This window comes from Electrona antarctica (assembly GCF_951216825.1).
Source record: "Electrona antarctica genome assembly, chromosome: 18".
Lineage (NCBI taxonomy): Eukaryota > Metazoa > Chordata > Actinopteri > Myctophiformes > Myctophidae > Electrona > Electrona antarctica.
The window spans coordinates 34,557,992-34,577,755 of record NC_136799.1 but is presented as its reverse complement, the minus strand read 5'-3'; the positions used below and the strand labels follow the sequence as shown (position 1 = coordinate 34,577,755).

General features: G+C 43.5%; 1 protein-coding gene across 1 annotated transcript; it reads right to left on the bottom strand.

Moving 5' to 3' along the window:
- Positions 1-17,607: 17,607 nt before the first annotated feature.
- Positions 17,608-19,562, bottom strand: otx2b (orthodenticle homeobox 2b). The gene is made up of 3 exons (XM_079527962.1): positions 19,377-19,562; positions 18,975-19,126; positions 17,608-18,663 (listed from the first exon to the last, which is right to left on the bottom strand). The coding sequence occupies exons 1-3, from the start codon at positions 19,471-19,473 to the stop codon at positions 18,034-18,036; spliced, it is 879 nt and encodes a 292-aa protein (XP_079384088.1). The 5' UTR covers positions 19,474-19,562; the 3' UTR covers positions 17,608-18,033.
- Between the last annotated feature and the right edge of the window lie 202 nt (positions 19,563-19,764).

Here is a 19,764-nt window from a genome sequence, read left to right as displayed (position 1 = left end):
CTGGTATAGTATGCTGCTCCGCTCTATTCAGAGGTCAATCAAAGTGTACAAGTGGAATAATAATAATAGCATAGGCATGGACATCATAATGAGCATCTACTGTACCATGCTTTTCTGTATATAGTTACCTCAGATCCTTTAGATAAGTTAGGTTACATATAATTACATTCAGACTGGATTTTACTGTGTAGTTGTCATGTCAGTGAATAGTTTTAGGTTGCAGGAAAAGTCAAGCGTGATGAGGTGCTCTTAAAGTGTCAAATGGTAGCACTACTCCTAGACCATTGATTCTCAAACGTTCATTGTATCATTCATTCATCATGTATTAGGAGAAGATTTGTGTGTTTTTACAATATTTATTTTATTTGGAAAAAGCAGTACAGTATAGACAGCATTTCTATGTATACATATGACACAAGTGCAATTCCCAGGATTTATTTTCCCTCCCTCCCCCCTCCAAGTGACTCCATCTCCAATGTCTCTGTTGTCAATGTAAAATCCTTGCTTTCTTCAGAAGTACTACATATGGGATCAAGTCAACACTCAACAGGGGCAAAGGGCAATATCGCTTCAGAGTGTACATTTCAGAAGGAGAAAAAGAAGAAAAGAGCGGAAGATTTGTGTTTTTATAGGTTAGATGTAAACTGTAGGTAGTGAGATACCAGTGGAGAGAGTGAAACCTCTGAATACTAATTTAGTCTGTAGAGCTCAAGACCCTGATGAGGGTCAGGAGGGAGTGGAGGGCAGCGATCCAGGAGTCCCGAGTTGGTGTGGGCCAACTAGTCCCTACTCTCACACATTGTGTGTGTGTGTGTGTGTGTGTGATTCTAAAATGTATTCCAATTCTGTTTTCAAGTCCCTTGAGTCTATCGTTAATATTGTTCGTGGATAATGTAAAAACGACAGCACCTAGTTGAGATAAACGTGGGCATGTTGAAAGTCAATCCTCTGAGGTTGACCAGAGACCAGAGACTAACCAGAGTTTAAAATCAGAGTGGTACCCCGCCCACTGTACCCTCTCTCCACTCCCCACCTGGATCGGCCATCCTACGTCTACCCAGCAGGACTTCTGGAAAATCGTTTCCGTATTACTAGAAAGCAGATTACGCGAGACAAGTGTACAAACAAATACAAGATTATTTCAGTCTAATGCCCTTTCAAAGAGTAGTGCTCAGTACACAATGCCTTTCTTTCCCCAAGCTAAATTTGGATTTCAGTGAAGGGTCTGTCGGCCAGCTGTGAGAGCCCAACCTCGGTAATGACAGCGTTTCCACATTGACTCCTCTCTCGTATCGTTTAGGCTTTTGGAGTTCAAGTGACTACGGGGTTTAAACGTGGAAAAAAAGAACAGGGGGATTCACTGTTGTTCTTGAAAAGCTGTGTTTATCCAGGATTAGAGACACCAACATGTTAATAATTGTTTCTCACAGAACTGCAAAGAAGCACTTTCCTGTAATCCCCTAATCAGGCATTACACCTCTGAGCGAAGCCACAACGCAGGCGCACGCCGTCTGTGACGCGGCACGCCCACGCTGTGCAAGAACGTCTTCCCCCATATGCCCTGCCCATACTGTAGTGCACACACACACACACACACACACACACACACACACACACACACACACACACACACACACACACACACACACACACACACACACACACACACCTGCTTTCTCTTCCTGTTCTTAACCACATTAATTTAGGAATCCCTGGTTTGAGCAAAATGAAGAAAATTACTTTTGTTTCTTTGTTACCCCTCCCCCCAAATAAATAGCAGATCTGCTATTTTTCAGGGGCGCTAGGCCCTCCTATATTCAGCTATTAGTGTAGATTTTTGTCTTACACAAACATTAAATTCCCATTGACAGTGAATAGAGAATTTACGTCTGAGCAAATCGACATGTTACGTCATGATGATGTACGATGATAAGAGCGCCCCTCACTTCACACAGGTGTGTTTTATTTTGTACAAAGACGTATATAGGGCTTTATAATGGGTTTTTTAACTCTAAAACACGTCCCTGGTAATCTACTCTTGCCTTTTGTGTGGCATGTGCACCACATAACGTTTCTAAGTTACCTGATTCAATATTTAGACTAGGCCAATACCTATCGGGAACGATTCTGTGCATTCATAGTGTGGCCACAGGAGTGGCCCATTTGGAACAAAATGCCTCAAATCATGAACGCAGTGTCCGATTGCAGTGAAACTTTGCACGCACATTCCGACAAGGCAAGGAAGATATGCCACTCTAAAATAGATTGCTCAGCCACATAGTGGCACTATAACAGGCAGATTTCTGTGAGCAGCTAGGGCTCCATTTTCGTCACCGCTAAAGCCCTTATCCCTAAACTTCTTTGCCTTTTTTACTATTTTGAAAAACATTTCTGAAAAGTTCAACTAGCCAATCTAAATTGACACGTTGTGAGCTTGTAGACTGGCCATTTTAACTATTCAAAAATGTTTTGCAAAATAGTAAAAAAGGCAAAGAAGTTTAGGGAAAAGGGGTTTAGCGGTGACGAAAATGGAGCCCCTAATCTCCAGCACCACTCACGCACCTTTATATCTTATGTCATGTATAATATGTACCGTAGTAGATGACTTTGTTTGTTCTTTGATTGATACCCGACTTTTACCCGTTGGCCCCTTGATGAGGATTGGAAATGAGTACAAGGCTCTTCCTGATCCTGCTGTCCTCCCTGTAAGAGAGGAGGTCCAGAAGGGTCTGGTGGAATGGAACCACCGGAACGTGATGCTGTATGATGATAAGAGCGCCCCTCACTTCACACGAGTGTGATTTCTTTGACTTCTGTAAACCTCTGATGTGACAATAAAGCTGCTTACGGCAGTTAAACATGACAGATATAACTATGATGCAGACATGAATGGTAAATGGACTGCATTTTCTGCAAAGCACTTCAAAATGCATTTCACATTCACCCATTCACACACTGATGGCAGAGGAAACCATGCAGAGCACTAACCTGCAGGAGCAGTTATATTAGGGTTGCTCAAGGATACTTTGACACACAGCCAGGAGTAGCCTGGGATTGAACCAGGAACATGGGCGGACGCTCTACCTCTGGAGCCACCTTATGGAATGCTGCCATACTGAACGTTCAGACGGAGCATCCCTGTCTGTTTACCGACTACATTGATGACTCGTAGAATGTGTGTGTGTGCGTGTCAATATCAGAGGTCGAGACCTATACATCGTTTTCCAACCACTGGACCTTGCTGTGTATGGAGTCCAGAATATTAGCTGTGAAGTTTGTGTTTTGTAGACTATTTTGTGACAGGCAGTTAGGTACATGCTAGGGATGTCCCGATACACTTTTTTCATTCCCGATACCACAATTTCTGTGTTAGCTTAGCTGATACCGAATACCGATACCAGTGTTGTGATCTCGTGTTGTGTTTATAGCTATCTAGCTATATATCTCGTGTTGTATTCATAGCAGACTCCTCACTCAAATGTGCACTAAGCTTGCAGTTTGGGCAACTCGAAACCAAAGTCCACATGCCCCAACATTTCATTTACCTGCCATAGTGTCAACCCCTTACCCCTGTGTTGGATCGGTGGTTAGACTGGCATATTCGCAGATACCGATATGACCCGATATGACAAATAAGGGCCGATACATTTCAGATACCGATACAGTATCGGGACATCTCTAGTACATGCATAAGTGTGTTGCAACGGTACAATAACTGTCACTTGAGGTGATTAAAGCACTTACGTTTTGGTCAGTTGGATGTTGTATGTTACAACTTGTAGCCTATACGTGTTGGTCCTGTCAGATATGTTGTTGTTTCCATACTTGAAAATCCCTCTGTGCTCTGTGTGTCTGATAGGAGGACTGCTGTCTGGTTTGAGGCATGGGTGTAATTTAACACCCCTTGTGATGGCGACGAGGTCACATAGCTCAGCGATCTCGGCCAGCACGTCGGCTGTCTTCTGTGGTACGGCGGTGCAGGTCTCAGACACAAGGCCACCTCACCTGCTGAGATGATGACGGGTCCAAGGCCAATGTCTCCTCACACAGACTGAGGAATGTTAGACATCCTTCTGACAAGCCTGTGAATACCAGTGGACTGGTGCTTTGGCAGTAATCAACGATTATAGATTTTATTATATGTAATTATGTAAGCATAAATCCTAGTGTCCCTATTCTGGGGCGTTTCTAGGGTGAACAATCAACGGAAAATAGCAGATTATTGCAACACGTGTACTCGTAGATCGGCAAGGAGATTTGGTGTTGAGGGAGAAAATTGGGGGGACCTAATATAGACCCCTTGGGGACTCAATACAATATACATAAGGTTTAAGAGATTAACATGGACATCATGATGATTATATGATTGCTAGACATACTGTATTTGGAGTCTCTTGTGACAGACGACAGAGTATGTTTTTTGTGGTCTGGTCTCTATAAAGTAGCTAATGCTTGTAGGCTATGTCAAGCCACTTGTTTGCTGAAACGTAAACCCTGTCCATTGTTTCCATTCTCATTTTCACCCTCCCATGTTGTTTTAGATTTTTGGGTGTTTGTTAGCATGGAGTGTTTGTTGTTTGTTGTTCGCCTCCCCCACACACCTCTGCCCTCCTCTCTCCTTGCAGGGCCTGGCTGGAGAGTGTGATTCGGGGATCGGCAGGGATTAACCTGGAGAATTTAATTAGTGGAGCTGTCGTCTCTGGCCTTAACATTTCAATCTCCCTGGGCTGAAGGAGCTGGGACTAATGGTGACTGGCCGCTGGGAGGTGGAGGGGGGTGTGTGTGGGTGGGTGGGTGGGTGTGTGTGTGGGGGGGGGGGATGCAGAAGCAAGACTCACGTTTGACAAACAGATTAGTCCAGCTGTGGCCCTGATGCAAGGTGGAGTAAACAGGGGAGAAGGATGGAGCTAACAGGGTGTGCCCTGATGGTGGTGTATGATGGTGTGCCCTGATGGTGGTGTATGATGGTGTGCCCTGATGGTGGTGTATGATGGTGTGCCCTGATGGTGTGATGGTGTGCCCTGATGGTGGTGTATGATGGTGTGCCCTGATGGTGGTGTATGATGGTGTGCCCTGATGGTGGTGTATGATGGTGTGCCCTGATGGTGGTGTATGATGGTGTGCCCTGATGGTGGTGTATGATGGTGCCCTGATGGTGGTGTATGATGGTGTGCCCTGATGGTGGTGTATGATGGTGTGCCCTGATGGTGGTGTATGATGGTGTGCCCTGCGTGGCTTCTGTTTCAACACTGGCTGTTTCGCCTGAGCACACCCTCCAAACCCCAGTCCTGTAGGACGTATGGAGTGGTGCTCCAGGAGAAGGATGGCTATGGTGGTGTCGAGGAGGAGGAGGAGGAGGAGGAGGAGGGGGTAGATGGTGTCGTGTGTTGGTGAGCTTGGGGGTAATCGCCGCTCAATCTGAAGCCACCACTGTTGCATTGTAATCCTGATGCTAAGCTCTCTATGAACCCAGATGGGACCCCCCCTTTCCCCCATCAGCACCCCATCACACGCACACACACACACACACACACACACACACACACACACACACACACACACACACACACACACACACACACACACACACACACACACACACACACACACACACACACACACACACACACACACACACAGAGAGACAGCTGTGTGCTAGAAGTGTGCCCATCCCTTTAGTGGGGGTGGGTGGGAGGCATGTCCAGTAAATGAAGGACCTTCTGTAGGAATGTTGCCAGCTCCCCTGAAGGACACATGCACCCAGTCTTGGTCCCACTGACCCGCTGGTCACCAGTGATCCCCTCTTAGTATTCCACACACACACTCCTGGGCCTGGGGACTGGTCCCAGAAGCGTCCCATGGGACCACTGATAATTCAAGTCAAACATGATGTCCCACTGCTTGTTTGACACACATTTAAAGCCTTTCAATCACATGTGTTAGCCACAGTCCATTGCCTCGCCTTGGACCGTTATCTGTGTCACACCCGTTCAAAGGACATAATCAATTTTGTCTGATTGAGTGCCTACTATCAAAAACATTGATTTGCTGTACAGGGGGGGGGAAATACACGTTGAGCTGAGAATTTTTCATTAGGTTTTGGTGTATGGTGGCAAATTGATCCAGTTCAAATTGAAAAAAACAGAAGAAGAACGAAACAAGGTGAAGCCAGAAGAAGTTTCTTCTTGTTTACGTCTTCCTCTCACCAGCAGCCCCCCCCCCCCCCCCCCTCCCTGTTCTGGGCTGGCCTGTGTCAGTCAGTGTGGCCCCTCCCTGTTCTGGGCTGGCCTGTGTCAGTCAGTGTGCCACTAATTAAGGACTCTTAAAGACCTACGCACCGCGCTCATTAGTGAACTGTAGCATCCTTACTGTCCAGGGAGGGGGGGAGGGGGGGGGGGGGGGGGGTTGAGGACCTGCTGTCCCAGTGGCCCACAGTTCTGTTACAGTCCAGACGCTCTGAGGAGCCCAAAACAACACTGTTTTGTTGTTTTTTAATCTGATGCTGATTTTAATACGTTTGGAAAGTGCTATATTCACTATTTCTATAGTGAATATAGCCTTGTACTATTTTCACATTTGTTTTCTTTGGACTGTGCTAATCTACCGTATGCTGCCTACAAATTGCAATGTCTTTGGTTTTGGTTTTTGTTGTACATTTTCTGGAGAGTTCAGAGTTTGAGAGCCCCCCCCCCCCCCTCCACCCATCAGCTTCAGCTGCCCACCACTTGGGCATTTGTTTATTCCATTTTAATGGAAATGCTAAAACAAAACAAACGGGCGTGTTTGTCTTCATGAAAGTAGGCCAAACAAGCGCTGACAAACAAGAAGGAGGGGGTTGTAGGTCAGGGCGGCAGCAGCCATGTGTAACCATCCCTGACCAGGGTACATGCTACGCTGTTGTCAGCCATGATAAACACACAATAACACACAAACACCCCCACTGGGATGATGTAACATTGTCTAGACTAACCAGCAGAACACACACACACACACACACACACACACACACACGCACACACGCACGCACGCACGCACGCACGCACGCACGCACGCACACACACACACACACACACACACACACACACACGCGTCAAACTAGAGAAATTATTACTGTTATTGTTGTACTGGTCACATTAGATATTAACCACTTAACCCTACTTATTTGCTATAATTAAAAAGGATATTCATTGTACAATGAATAATGAAAATAACAGATTTACAAGCTCACAACATGTCGCATGGCAACACACTGTGAGCTTGTAGGTCTGCTATGTTTTACAATTTCAAAATGTTTGTACGTTTTTCCTCAAATGTCACCTATAATGACATTATAGAAAAATAGGGATGCCATGGGTTATCTATCTATAAATGCACCACGTCTCTCTGTTTGTCTGTACGTCCGTATGTATGTGTGTACGGCTGTAATGCACGTAACTCGAGAACCCTTAGCCCCACCAACTTCCAAATTCGACACACGCGTTCGCGTTCCACACCCACAGGGAGTGAGTGCAGTGCCCGGTATCAAGTCCGCCACAAAAGGCCTCTATCTAGTTGAAGTTAATATTAATAGCGTTAGCATATACGGTATTTAGAGTTACGGTTAAATTGAATTCATAACACAATTATGCACTTCATAGTTTGTGGAAGGCTGTACAGTTAGTATGCTTACACAACCCCAGGGACCACCAGACGTTATCTTCATGACCTTGAGCCTTTTGACTTGCTTGTTATGCTGCTCTGTTCATTTTCCCCGGTGACCTGCGGGGGTCAAGTCTGCCAGCATTGACGGCTTGACTTGCCCTGACCTCTGTGACTTTGAGATCCCGGTGAGTTGACCCCAATAACCCTGCCATGTGTATATGATGCACTCTACTGGAGTTCATAAATCACTACAACCCCCTACCTCCCCCCACCCCAAATGTTTCAGAAGCAGCCAAGTACTGTTTCTTTGAATTGATCAATATTATTGATCTCTGGAGCGATATGAATGAGCAAAGACTTTGCTGAGTGCTTACCCCAGAGTAAGTAACTCCATACTTATGGTACATGTAAGTATGGGTTAATGGGTGGTAGATGTAAGTAAGATAGACCACAAATTATTATTTGACATATAACTGTAACACATTCTACCATGATTCACTTTAAGTATTATCCAGACATATCCTCTATGGGTTTGGGTGGTAGATGTAAGTAAGATGGACCACAAATGTAGTATTATTTGACATATAACTGTTACACATTCTACCATTCGGGCATCTGGTTAGGATGCCTCTCGAGCGTCTCCCTAGGGAGGTCCTCGATGCACTTCCCGCTGGAAGAAGACCCTGGCACAGATCCCAGAGGATTAAGTTACTCTGGAGAGGGAAGTCTGGAGCTCTCTGGTGGAGCTGTTGCCCCCGCGAGGATAAGCGGTTGAAGATGGATGGACATTCTACCGTGATTTAGGTTAAGTATTATCCAGACATCCAGAGTTCTCTTTTGAGTTTCCTATCCGTTGGGATGGCAATTGTCAATTTGTCATTATAATGCAGTACATGGCTTACATGTAGCAATTCGTTATCAGCATGTGTTAATGAACAGCATGTAGTAATTTAGTAAATAATCTATTATGAATGTCAATAGCAGCAGAAGTTGACCTGCTATTAGGTTGCCATGAGACCACAATGCATTCAAGTGTAGACCCAATTTAATTATAATAGATGCAATTGTCCCGTCGTCCTCGTCCTCGTCCCCCCCCCCCCCCCACCCACACACACACACCCAAACCCATCACTCTTTGTCCTCTGTGCCCCCCTATTTTGCAGACCCATTGGCATAATACCTTAGGTTAGACACACACACACTCACAACAGATGCCCCCTAACGCTGATATATAACACAAGTGGGCACATGATTGAGGACCCTGAGGCTGGCAGGCCTCATGGCATTGTGTTTCCCTTGAGCGGGCAGCCGGCCTCCCTAAATACCCCTTTGTCTCAGGGTGGGATAATAAAGCCACTGTCCAAGCCACTGGTACGGCACGCGCACGGCTACTCATCCCTGGTCTGTGACCCAAACAGGTGGATGTGAGAGATGGGGCGGGTGGATGGGGCTGGGCTGGTCTCTGTTGGGAGGGGATGGGAGGGAGGGGGGGCTGCATCTGTCTCCATACTCAACGACTCCCTGGGCCAGTCACCACTCCATATGCTGTCAGGAGAGAGAGGGAGTCAGGGGCACAAGACCAGACTAACAGGTGGAGGGGTGGGGGTGGTGGTGGTGCTGGTGGTGGTGGGGGGGGGGGGGGGGGGGGGGGGTGTTAGAAGAGATACAACTTGATCAGAGAAGGATAGAGGGATTTTGGAGACTGCTAAATTAGCCCTATGAGAGAGAGATTTGACTATCCTGATTTCACTTGGGGAAGACTCTTACTATTTAAGCCATATTAATGTTTGGCCTGCAGCATAGAGAGGCTTTTTGTCCCTTGTGCGTTGCCGTACAGTCTCCCATGCAGGCCCAAGAGCACTTGCTGTAACCGGAAAACAATCCTCCAAACTCCAAAGCATTTATACTTATATGCTTTGGATATAAGTATATATGCTATATAACTGAATGGATGTTATTTTTGTGTACAGTGAGTTCTTAATATTTCAGTACCTTCTCGGTCCTGTATTCGTTGGTCGTCTTTGATTTGTCAGTATAGCTGTTAATAGAACCAGAGTGGTTAATATTTTGTGGCTTACTGTATTCCTGTGTTCCTTAATAGCATTGCACTTGACTTGGATGTAAAAAAGAGTGCCTGAATGTGTGCATCACATTAATGACACCATAACCGTTATAGTGTAGTTATAGTTACTGTGATGCGTTATGGCATAACGGTTCACTGTGACTTTGACCATGTCTTTTTGTTTTTATAGTTTTTACAGCAACAGCAAGCTGAGAAGATCATTGGTAATGGACCTATATTGGTAAATGTATATGCACAAATGATCACTGGGGATTTTACTGCAGGTGTGTTTGGGGAGAAAGGTGTGTGGGGATGGAGTGCGATTGCAAGCCTCGTTCTGTTTAATCCAGTCCACTGAGGCTGAGCACATATACGCCTGTGTGACAGCTGGAGCTCCCTGTCCCTATTCTGTAAAATTATTTAAAAAAACCCTAAATTAAATTTGTCAAGGTCCTGTGGAGGTACAGAAAGGGCGTGAATGAAATAAATCACACCCGTGTGAAGTGAGGGGTGCACTTATCATCATACATCATCTAATTCTGGCCATTCACATCCTATATCCAGCTTTTAATGTTTGTGTTTACACTATGACGTAAAAATGGCCATTCATTGTCAATGGCATTTAATGTTTGTTTTAGGACAAAGTTTGTGTTTACACGCACACTAAAAGCTGGACATACAGTATAGGAGGGCCTAGCGCCCCTCAAATATGTATTATAAGTAGCAATATTAATAGATGTTGCCTCACCTTTTGTGGTCCATGATGTCTCTTCAATACTTTGCTACCTCTCAAATAGGCGGCCATATAAATTCAAATGTCATTTATTTCAAATCCTTAAAAGTTCAGATGGAGGACAGTCTTCACAATCAGCGAGGTAGGCCCACACAAATAACCTGTTGTGGAGAGTATCATACATTTATTTATCTGTGAGTTTCTGTGAGTAACATTTTCAAAAGCTGCATGCCGAAGAAGTATTTATTTAGGTCTTGAGTGATAGCGATGCACATGCTTCTATTTATCAAGTGCACATGAAGTGCATCGGAAATTCACGAGCCTCAGCCTCTGCCTCTGCCTGACGACAACCTGAAACCGTTTGATGACATACTGTGTAACTCAATGAAATATTGAAATAAGAAAAGAGATTCTGCCTCTGGGTTGATTTGCCTCTCAGCATAGTAGTCTAACTAACTGCTGTCCATCTAGGGGGGTCTCTAAGCTATAATCTGTTGGATGCAGCTAATTAATTTTTTGGTTCCTGCTATAGACCGACTGTCTCACAAGAGAATCTTGTTTGCAGGAGATTAAAAGATTGTTTGTTAGAAAGGTGTAAATTATCAGGGAGGCCTCGTCGCATGCACCTGCTTAATTGACATAATGAGGAGTCTCATGGGCTCAGAGTGGCCATGAGGGGGAGGAAAGTGGATCTGTCACAGGTAAGTGGGCCCTGTGTGCTATGGTAGATAGAGAGCACCAAATCTGCTAGCACTGCACAATAAAATCCTTAGTCTTACTCTTAACTGAGTGTGACAAAAATAGATACCCATAAACGTAAAATTTTACACTGAGGATTTTACTGTGTATACTTCAAACGAAATGTTGGGGAAATATTCAAAGATAATAGGCAGGTACTATTGTATTACCTCAATGTGGATTTTCTTTTTTTAAGAGCTAATCAACACACTGGCTATTTTACGAGATCTCTGATTCACAGAAAATGTTGCAACTGCTCTTTCCTTTTTAGGTATAGAAAATCGTCTACTTTTCATATTGTAAAAAAGAAATCTGTATTTGTGAACAGATGTTGTCTTTGAAGCTGTCAGCAGGTGACGTCTGATGTCAGCTGTTCTGTCCAGTGCTCTCCATCTCAAATTAAAGTAAGTGGGGTGGGGGGTTGTGGGAGAGATAAAGTTTATTCAAAGCATGCAATGTGAATTTTGGTCACAAACCCACCCTGCTGCAGAAGGCTTTCCATGTGAGGACAAGGTCGGGCGACAGTACAGCGCATGGAGGAGTCTGTTTTTTTAATTGTATTTTTCCTTTTAGATTTCTGCTGAGAAATCACAATGGAGGAACCGGGTTGAACTGCATGGCCTGCTTAATATATAAGTTAACATATGCAGTAAATGCAGGTGGAAATTTTGACTATAGCTTAGATCTTATGAATCAGCCATAATGTCATCCATGTGTTTCCCACACATTCGCAACTTCACATTATCAAGAAAGTATCCCACTTTTTAACCATATGAAACCCTAGCATCCTCATTCTGCGGCATTTTGGTGTGGGAATAATGATAATTATTTCCATATAATTTGTTGATTTCAGATGTTTTTAAAATTGCTAACATAGTTGAAAAGACCTGGAAAAGATGGCATTCATGGCCTTTTTTCTTTACATAGTCTCTACTGATTTGTCATTATCTAGTATTTTTTTGTATGCCGTGAAAGCCTAAAAAGCGTTTGTTTAAATACATTGTGTATACTGATCAAGACAAGATGTATGTATTCACAGTCGCACTAGGATATTATGCAAAATATTGTGTCACATAAAACCATGCAGAATGGGCATCATTGTGATGATGACACAATAATAAAACAAATGCCTTCATTAAACAGACTTAATTTTAGACTGGCAATGTCATGTGATCATGTCCCACTTGTCTGCTAGGCAATGCCCACTGGAATAGAGGGAATGTATAGCTGAATTAATTTGACTGCTTTCATATGAAGTTTAAAAATATTGGCATTTGATACTGCTCAGATGATTGTTTGAGCCATGGGTCTACATCAGCAGTGTATGTAATGGAAAATAATGTAAATTTACTAGTGATCTTTGTTTCCCAAAGCCTGCAAAGCATTCATCGGTCAAATTGTCTGTTTGAGGCCTGATTGTCTTTGTGGCTTCAGTTGACCTTTAGTTTTTGGAATATTTGTTGATCAGGCGATTATAATTCTCATATTTGAGTAATTTTTCTCTGCATGGGGCTGCATCTGCATGTAGCACATCAACATTAGGCTGGAGCGTAATCCACCATGAAAGTATTTCCATTTGTCTCTAGAGGAGATTTTTATTAATTGTGTTCTATAAGTCAAAAGACATTGATAAATGGAATATATATACGGCACAGTCATTTAGCCCAAGGAGTTTTAAAGAAAGACCTGCTAGTGGAACCACATTTTTGTTTGTAGCTGTAACCCTGGAATCATTCTGGCTGCATTTCATCAAATATCAACTCCTTTGAGATATGTAACGAGAGAGAAATATCAATTATATTCCATCCTGATATGAATATAGGAAAATATGGAAAGGATGAACACAAATGTATCCTGCATGTTTTTCTGGGGATGAGGGACACTTTCATGATTGAAAGCACTGTTAAAAAACCCAACTAATTTGAATGTATAAGCACATGAGCGTGTGTATGAGATTGTGTATGACATTGTGTATGCGATTCAGAGTCATTCTCACATTTCTTGAATATAGGGAGCTTCCCTATATGCAGCAGCCTGTGTCTACATGTGCAACAACACAGCACGTTGTGAATTTGATTCTTTAAACTTCTGGAATGAGCTTGTCACGTTTATACCTGATAATTAATAGATTGGAATAACATCTGACCCCCACCCTCCCCTCTAAACGGAGAGCATGCAGTGCAAACTAGGTGAGCATTAACTAACTATAACTTGACCCATAGTACTAATGTGATTTTTTTTCCTTTTTACATGCTGAGGAATGGGTTTTCTCATATAACTATAACTTGAAATAGGCCGTCAATGGCTAATGAACTGATAAGCCCTCTGTTGTGAGAGCATATGGACATAGTAAATTAGTGTTGAAAAATTGCCTTTTTTTCTCCACTGAGCACTGATGCCTAACTCAAAATGAAAAAGGAACAACATATATATATAGTGATATATATATTTTCAATTGGGCATCCTGTAGGAAATAAAAGTGATGTAGGCTATATAGACAATATTTAGACTATAGGGTCACCCAGAGCTTTAATGGCCATTGATGTACATTGTACATTAAGTGTGTGGTCCCTCAGACCTCTGCTCCATATGGCTGTTAGCCTCATTATCGGGTCTGGATCTCTGTACATATGTGTGTGAGGAGTCTGAGAAATGCAAATAATATGCTTTTTAGTAGCTTACCGGTACTTCAGATCTCTCTCTTTTTGTTTTCTTTTAAACATTTAAATCTGTTAGGCGTATTGTTTGCCATATACAAAACCCCAAATTCAAATTCATAGACAGTGGCAGAAACTTAAATAAATTCAAAGATCAACTAAGCCCTGTTATGCACTTTCAAGGGGATACTGCAGTGGGATTAATTTAGAAGTTGTTAATAATAATAATCACCGTTTTCATCATCATCATAACACTAATAAAAATTATAAAAATAATAAATAATAATTGAGTTGCTGCTGCTGAAGACCTGTAATGTAATTAGGCCTATTTAGGTAAAAGTAATTCATGGCTATAAAATACTCACACTGCTATCGAGAAGGCAAATCCTTTGGGCTATTTAATTTAGTTAATTCCTGAACTGAAAGTGAAACGGACTAATCATATAGGTGATAGTTTAATGTCAGAGAAACAGGTAGACTAATCCAAGTGATGTATTTTGCCATATTCCCGGACAGTTTTTAATATATTTGCTATAGCTCACTTTTCTCTATCTTTCGCCCATTTTCCACTGCCTATATTGTTTATGCATTTTGACATTAATGCAGAATATTGAAGAAACCACCAGACATCGTTCAACCTCAGAGGAGTGTCGGAGCACTTTTCGCACTTTTTGCAGTTGGCCAAGTTGTCATATTTATACAGTAGGCCAGCCAGGCCTAGGCTATAATAAATGTAGGCTATCGAACTTGCCCAAGATGGCTTGTGACTGACCGATGCACTGACGGACGGACGGAGTTCCTCGTCTATTGTTTGACGAAAACAACGAGGGATTAAAGTAGCGTCTGTCGATCCCATATGCCCCTTATAGGCCTAGTCCCTCTTGGTTTGATTAAAACAAAGTTATTGTAGAAAGATAGGTTATAATATCGAGTATAGGCTATTCTGTTTCAGTCGTAGGCCTATGACTTGTGTGCACTGCATGTGTGCCCTGGCCTTGATTAGGCCTGTGAGTAGACCTATGCTATACCATTTGAGCTGCAAGATCCAACTTCAAGGTTCCATGGCAAAAATGGATGGACCGTGGCTCAGCTTACATTTCGGATTCGGTGGTTCTTCCACCACTGTGGTGGAATATAAAAAAAACACATATGCCTGCTATAGGCTATACTAGTATACTGTCTCTCGTTTTAGTAGAAATTTCGTCTCCATCTTAACAGAACTGCAGGCTGACATCTGAAAGTGACCTTGGGTCGAAAAGACGAAAACTGAGATTTATCTTTTAGCTTCACCAGGATGAAGGACAGAGTTGTTGACATTACGCGTGGATACGCATCTCATGAATATTCAGGTTTCTTTAACCCAAGCTATAATTGTTTCCAAGTTCAAGTTCAACAACGACATTGAACAAGAGTGTATACAATTGGGCAATTGGGTACACTTTTTTGTTAAATGTCATTGTTCCGCGATAAACCTGACCCTATTTTTTTTCTTATAGAAAATTATTATATTGACAACCTGCAGGTTAGCCTATACACTGCATGCCTTTAAATGTGGATATTGGCTATTGCGAAGTGAAATAAATGATGGTAAAAAGAAATCCAACCTTTTGAACACACACACACACACACACACACACACACACACACACACACACACACACACACACACACACACACACACACACACACACACACACCTATTATCTGACCACGTAGAGAATCGCGCCTCCTTAACGCTTCGATTATTTCAAGCAACGCTTTTAATTAGTGTGCTCCTTTAGACAGGACTCGACTGAAAGAGATTATTGGCAATGTCAAGGATGCTAATTGAATGTTCGACTTCTAACAATTAGCCCACTGTAGAGCCATGTCGACTCATTAAAGATTCGATTGCCCGTCTGACTTTGGCTCTTAAAGTCAACTTATCGTTGCACTTGAAACTTTGCCATTCACAAATGCCCCCCACTGAGCTGACCAACCCCCTGCATCCACCCCCGCGATTTATCCACTGAGACAAAATGAAGTCCGTCGTTGGATACATCTTATTCGAAATAAAATCTGGTAGGCCTAACAGTTCGTCTGTAAAATTATTAGCGTATAGGCTATTAAATTAGGGTCGGTGTTTTGTGACCTGTGTAAGTTTTTAACAATGTTTCAAAGCCTATACAGCTCGTGTTTGCAGAAATTCTAATAATAATCTGTACCGCTTCGCCGTGTCAAAGTATATTTTCACATGTCTTGAATAGCTATATTGACCAGATAGTTTAATAATATAGCATATAGGCCTATACATTCGATTGGTTTCGGTTCGAGAAGCCAATTTCTCGTCTTCTTGAGATACAAAAAAGCGTGTTTGTCTACGGGTTCTTGAAGTGAAATTGTAGTCCCAGGAATGTGAAGTTTGTGCAGTCTATATAGAACCATGCGGTGGTGTTTGAAAGAGACCCTGTGCCCCAAAGAAGCCCCGCCAGTAAAATATTAGGATTAGCATCTCTTTGAGGCCGCCAGGATTAACACTGCTTCCCAAAAACGCACATTCCTTTTGTTAAAACTATCTGAATTGAACTACCGGAAAACCAGGAAAAAGGTTAATTCCACCATTTGGGTATAATAAGGCTATAGGCTATTGTTGAAAGAAGAGGTTTGGTTATATTTTATTCCTGCATGTGCATGGGATACTTTGCCTCTTTGTTGATTGTGCCTTGAATTAACAAACATTTTGACCACTTACGCCCCTTTTCCAATTGTTTTAAATTGAAAATAGCCGATCTACAGGCTCACAAAGTGTCACATTGCAGAGCGTTGTGAGCTGTAGATCTGCAATTTTCGAAATAAATAAATACTATATAGCCTAACCACCCCACCCACCCACATTGTTCCATTAAATATTGTAGATGTGGACATTCCTTTGTTTGAATGCATTTTAATTTTCGTTTAAATAAATTACCGGTAGACCTATAAGATTTAATTGGAAACATTTTAAACTTAGGCCACCATACTAACACGTTTGTAGTCCAAATAAACTAGCCCGACATGGGTTAATTCTTTGTATCGGGATACATTGTCTGAATGTGGCTTTGCGGGATAAAATGATTTCCAAAAATATATATTTCACCCCCTGTTTCTTCATTTTCTAAACATCACACACGCACGCACGCACGCGCACACACGCACGCATGCACGCACGCACATACGCAGGCACAGATTTAGTTGGTTGAAGAATGAGTGGGGTCAGCTCACAGGACCTTTATTCATGTCTTTTCATCGGTGGGGTCAACACCATCTTTGGAGCCCGTGAGGATCCATGGTCACCGTGTGTCAGATCAATGGAGGGGAGTCGCGCGTAAAGTGAGGAGTTTCTCAGCACCCGAGAGTCTTTTCCAGTATGGCTATCCCTTGATTATTACTACCATGTGCTTGGAAAGTCTTGTCTGTTCTTTGTGATGCTAATTATTTCACGATTAGCATTTTTTTTTTGTCGTTCGAAAAAAGTTAGAAATCTATTAAAATCACAGCAGAGAGTCTGATGCGAGGGGGGCTCACAAATTGCATACAATACAACAGATCACAGTTTCGAAGGCTAGCACAGATAAAAAACACATATGTACCATTTATATAAGACACACACTGATTGTCTCTTAGAAACTACATATTGATTCCTTATAAACACGTTTTTTTTTTTCTTAAATAAAGTAGTGCATCCATGTCGCCTCGTGGGCGCGCAGTCCACACACCATCCTCACCAAAGCGTCTCTCAGCGCGTCACGTCGGCAAAATCGTGTATCTTAAATTAGACCTGTCCATCCCAAACGCTTCGCCAAAACATTGGCTCCTTTAGTTCTGTTATCAGATAAGCACTTGTTCCGTTGCTGTACTTTTATCAAGAGGCGACTCTGTGCTGTCCTAACCAACAGGTGTTTACGCATAGACGCGCACACTGATAGACATACTATTGGGGGCTACAACCTGTGAATGAACTGAAAATCTCATTGCCAGTGCTAAAATAAATACAACTTCTCCTCTAGGGGATCAAACACCATCATGCCAAAACCCGAAGCCCCCCACCCCCCGAGCGCCTTGTCTCGCCGACGACTCGCATGAATCAATCTTTTTATGCATACATTTTTATTGAAGGATGGCAGGGCTATGTTTGATTTATGGTCATTGTTTTGTTTTGTGTCCTTGACGGGTGACTACTCTCTTCACAGGACTTGGAATTTCCACGAGGAAGTTTGATCTTTATAATCCAAGCAATCAGCGTTGAAATTCAGCTTCCACGAGGCCGCTTGGTCCTTATAATCCAAGCAGTCCGCTGTTGAGTTGAAGCCCAGTCCCGACGTCCCGTAGCCCTGCGTGGGGAGGGGGGCCGGGGACTGGTTCAGGTGGCTTGCGACTGCAGGGTTTGTGCCCATGGGACTGAGAGTCGACCCGGGGCCCGGCAACTGATGGTGCATGGGTGTAAGGTAAGACCCGCAGTCCATGCCACCGAAGTAGGACGTCGAGCCGGCATAGCCTTGGCTGTATCCCGACGCTTGTGAGTAGGTCATCGGGTAGGACCTCTGCATGCAGGATGAGGAGGTAGACAGCGGGTCGGACAGCGGAGAGATGGACGCCGGGCTCCAGATGGACACCGGCGCGGCGGTGCTGGTTGAAATGGCCGGGGCTGTCGTGGTGCTGGTGGGCGGTGTGAACTGGCCACTGGCCCCACTCTCCGAGCTTACTTCTCTGGTGGGTGAACTTTTCTTTTTGGCCGGCCGAACCTTGTTCTGACCCCCATTCTGCTGCTGCTGTTGCTGCTGGCGACACTTTGCCCTCCGGTTCTTAAACCAGACCTGAAATATTTACATTATTTTTTATTCTCTCCAGAATTTATTTATTTACTCCTTCTTGTTTTTACTTTGTCTATAGTGTATTAACATTGTGTGTGTGTGTGTGTGTGTGTGTGTGTGTGTGTGTGTGTGTGTGTGTGTGTGTGTGTGTGTGTGTGTGTGTGTGTGTGTGTGTGTGTGTGTGTGTGTGTGTGTGTGTGTGTGTGTGTGCGCGCGCGCGCGCGCGCGCGTGTTTATGTGTTGCGTTTTCAAAGGACTGCATAGCATTTCGTAAAATGTGGTAGCTTACTATAAACCGCTTGATTTGAGCTTACCTGAACACGAGATTCTGGCAGGTTAATTTTGAGGGCCACCTCCTCGCGCATGAAGATGTCTGGATAACGAGTTTTGCCGAACAGCGCCTCCAGAATGTCAAGCTGGGCGCGCGTAAAAGTAGTCCTTTCTCGTCGTTGCTTGCGTGGTGTTGCTGTAAAGCCAGGAAACGCGAAAAGAAAGGATTAGTCATTTTAAAATGGAAAAACAAAAATCCCATTAAATCTTTGCAAGTGGAGGGGGGGAAAACACTGAAAACAATGGTTTCTGATGATGTGCGTGCAAATTACGCATGGGTCCCGTGAGGCCGTATACCACCATTATTTATATATTATTTTGTATTATTCTTGTTTGTATTCCACATTAATTCCCCAACGACATATAGAGTTTGTAATGTAACACACCTGGGTAACCCACGGATGGATGCAGCAGGTCCATGCCGGACGTGGTTAAGCTCAGCCCATTGACTGTGTAAGGTGGTTGCTTGAGATATGACATCATGCTAATGTTCGTCTGGGGGGCGAAGTTGGAGAAAATTTTGAAAATGGACGAGGCTTCCGAGATGTACTTGGTGTGTGTCGTATTATTCGACGTGCTGTCCACGTTATGTCCAATACCTGCATGGGGGGAAACAGAAGAGAGATCGATCAACGCGATTTTAGTGCCAGTGCGGCGTGGAATAAACCTTCTCCAAGCGTCACACTCTTAACCCCCCCCCCCCCACACACACACACACACACACCCTGGGGCAAAAAGTATAACACTAATTGCAACAAGTCATCTGAGAGGACA

Excerpts from the sequence above, each read along its gene's own strand:
- otx2b (XM_079527962.1), bottom strand. The coding sequence starts at position 19,473 with ATGATGTCATATCTCAAGCAACCACCTTACACAGTCAATGGGCTGAGC. Across the intron at positions 19,127-19,376 it reads TCCATCCGTGGGTTACCCAG|CAACACCACGCAAGCAACGA; the intron begins GTGTGTTACATT and ends CTGGCTTTACAG. Across the intron at positions 18,664-18,974 it reads TGCCAGAATCTCGTGTTCAG|GTCTGGTTTAAGAACCGGAG; the intron begins GTAAGCTCAAAT and ends TAAATATTTCAG.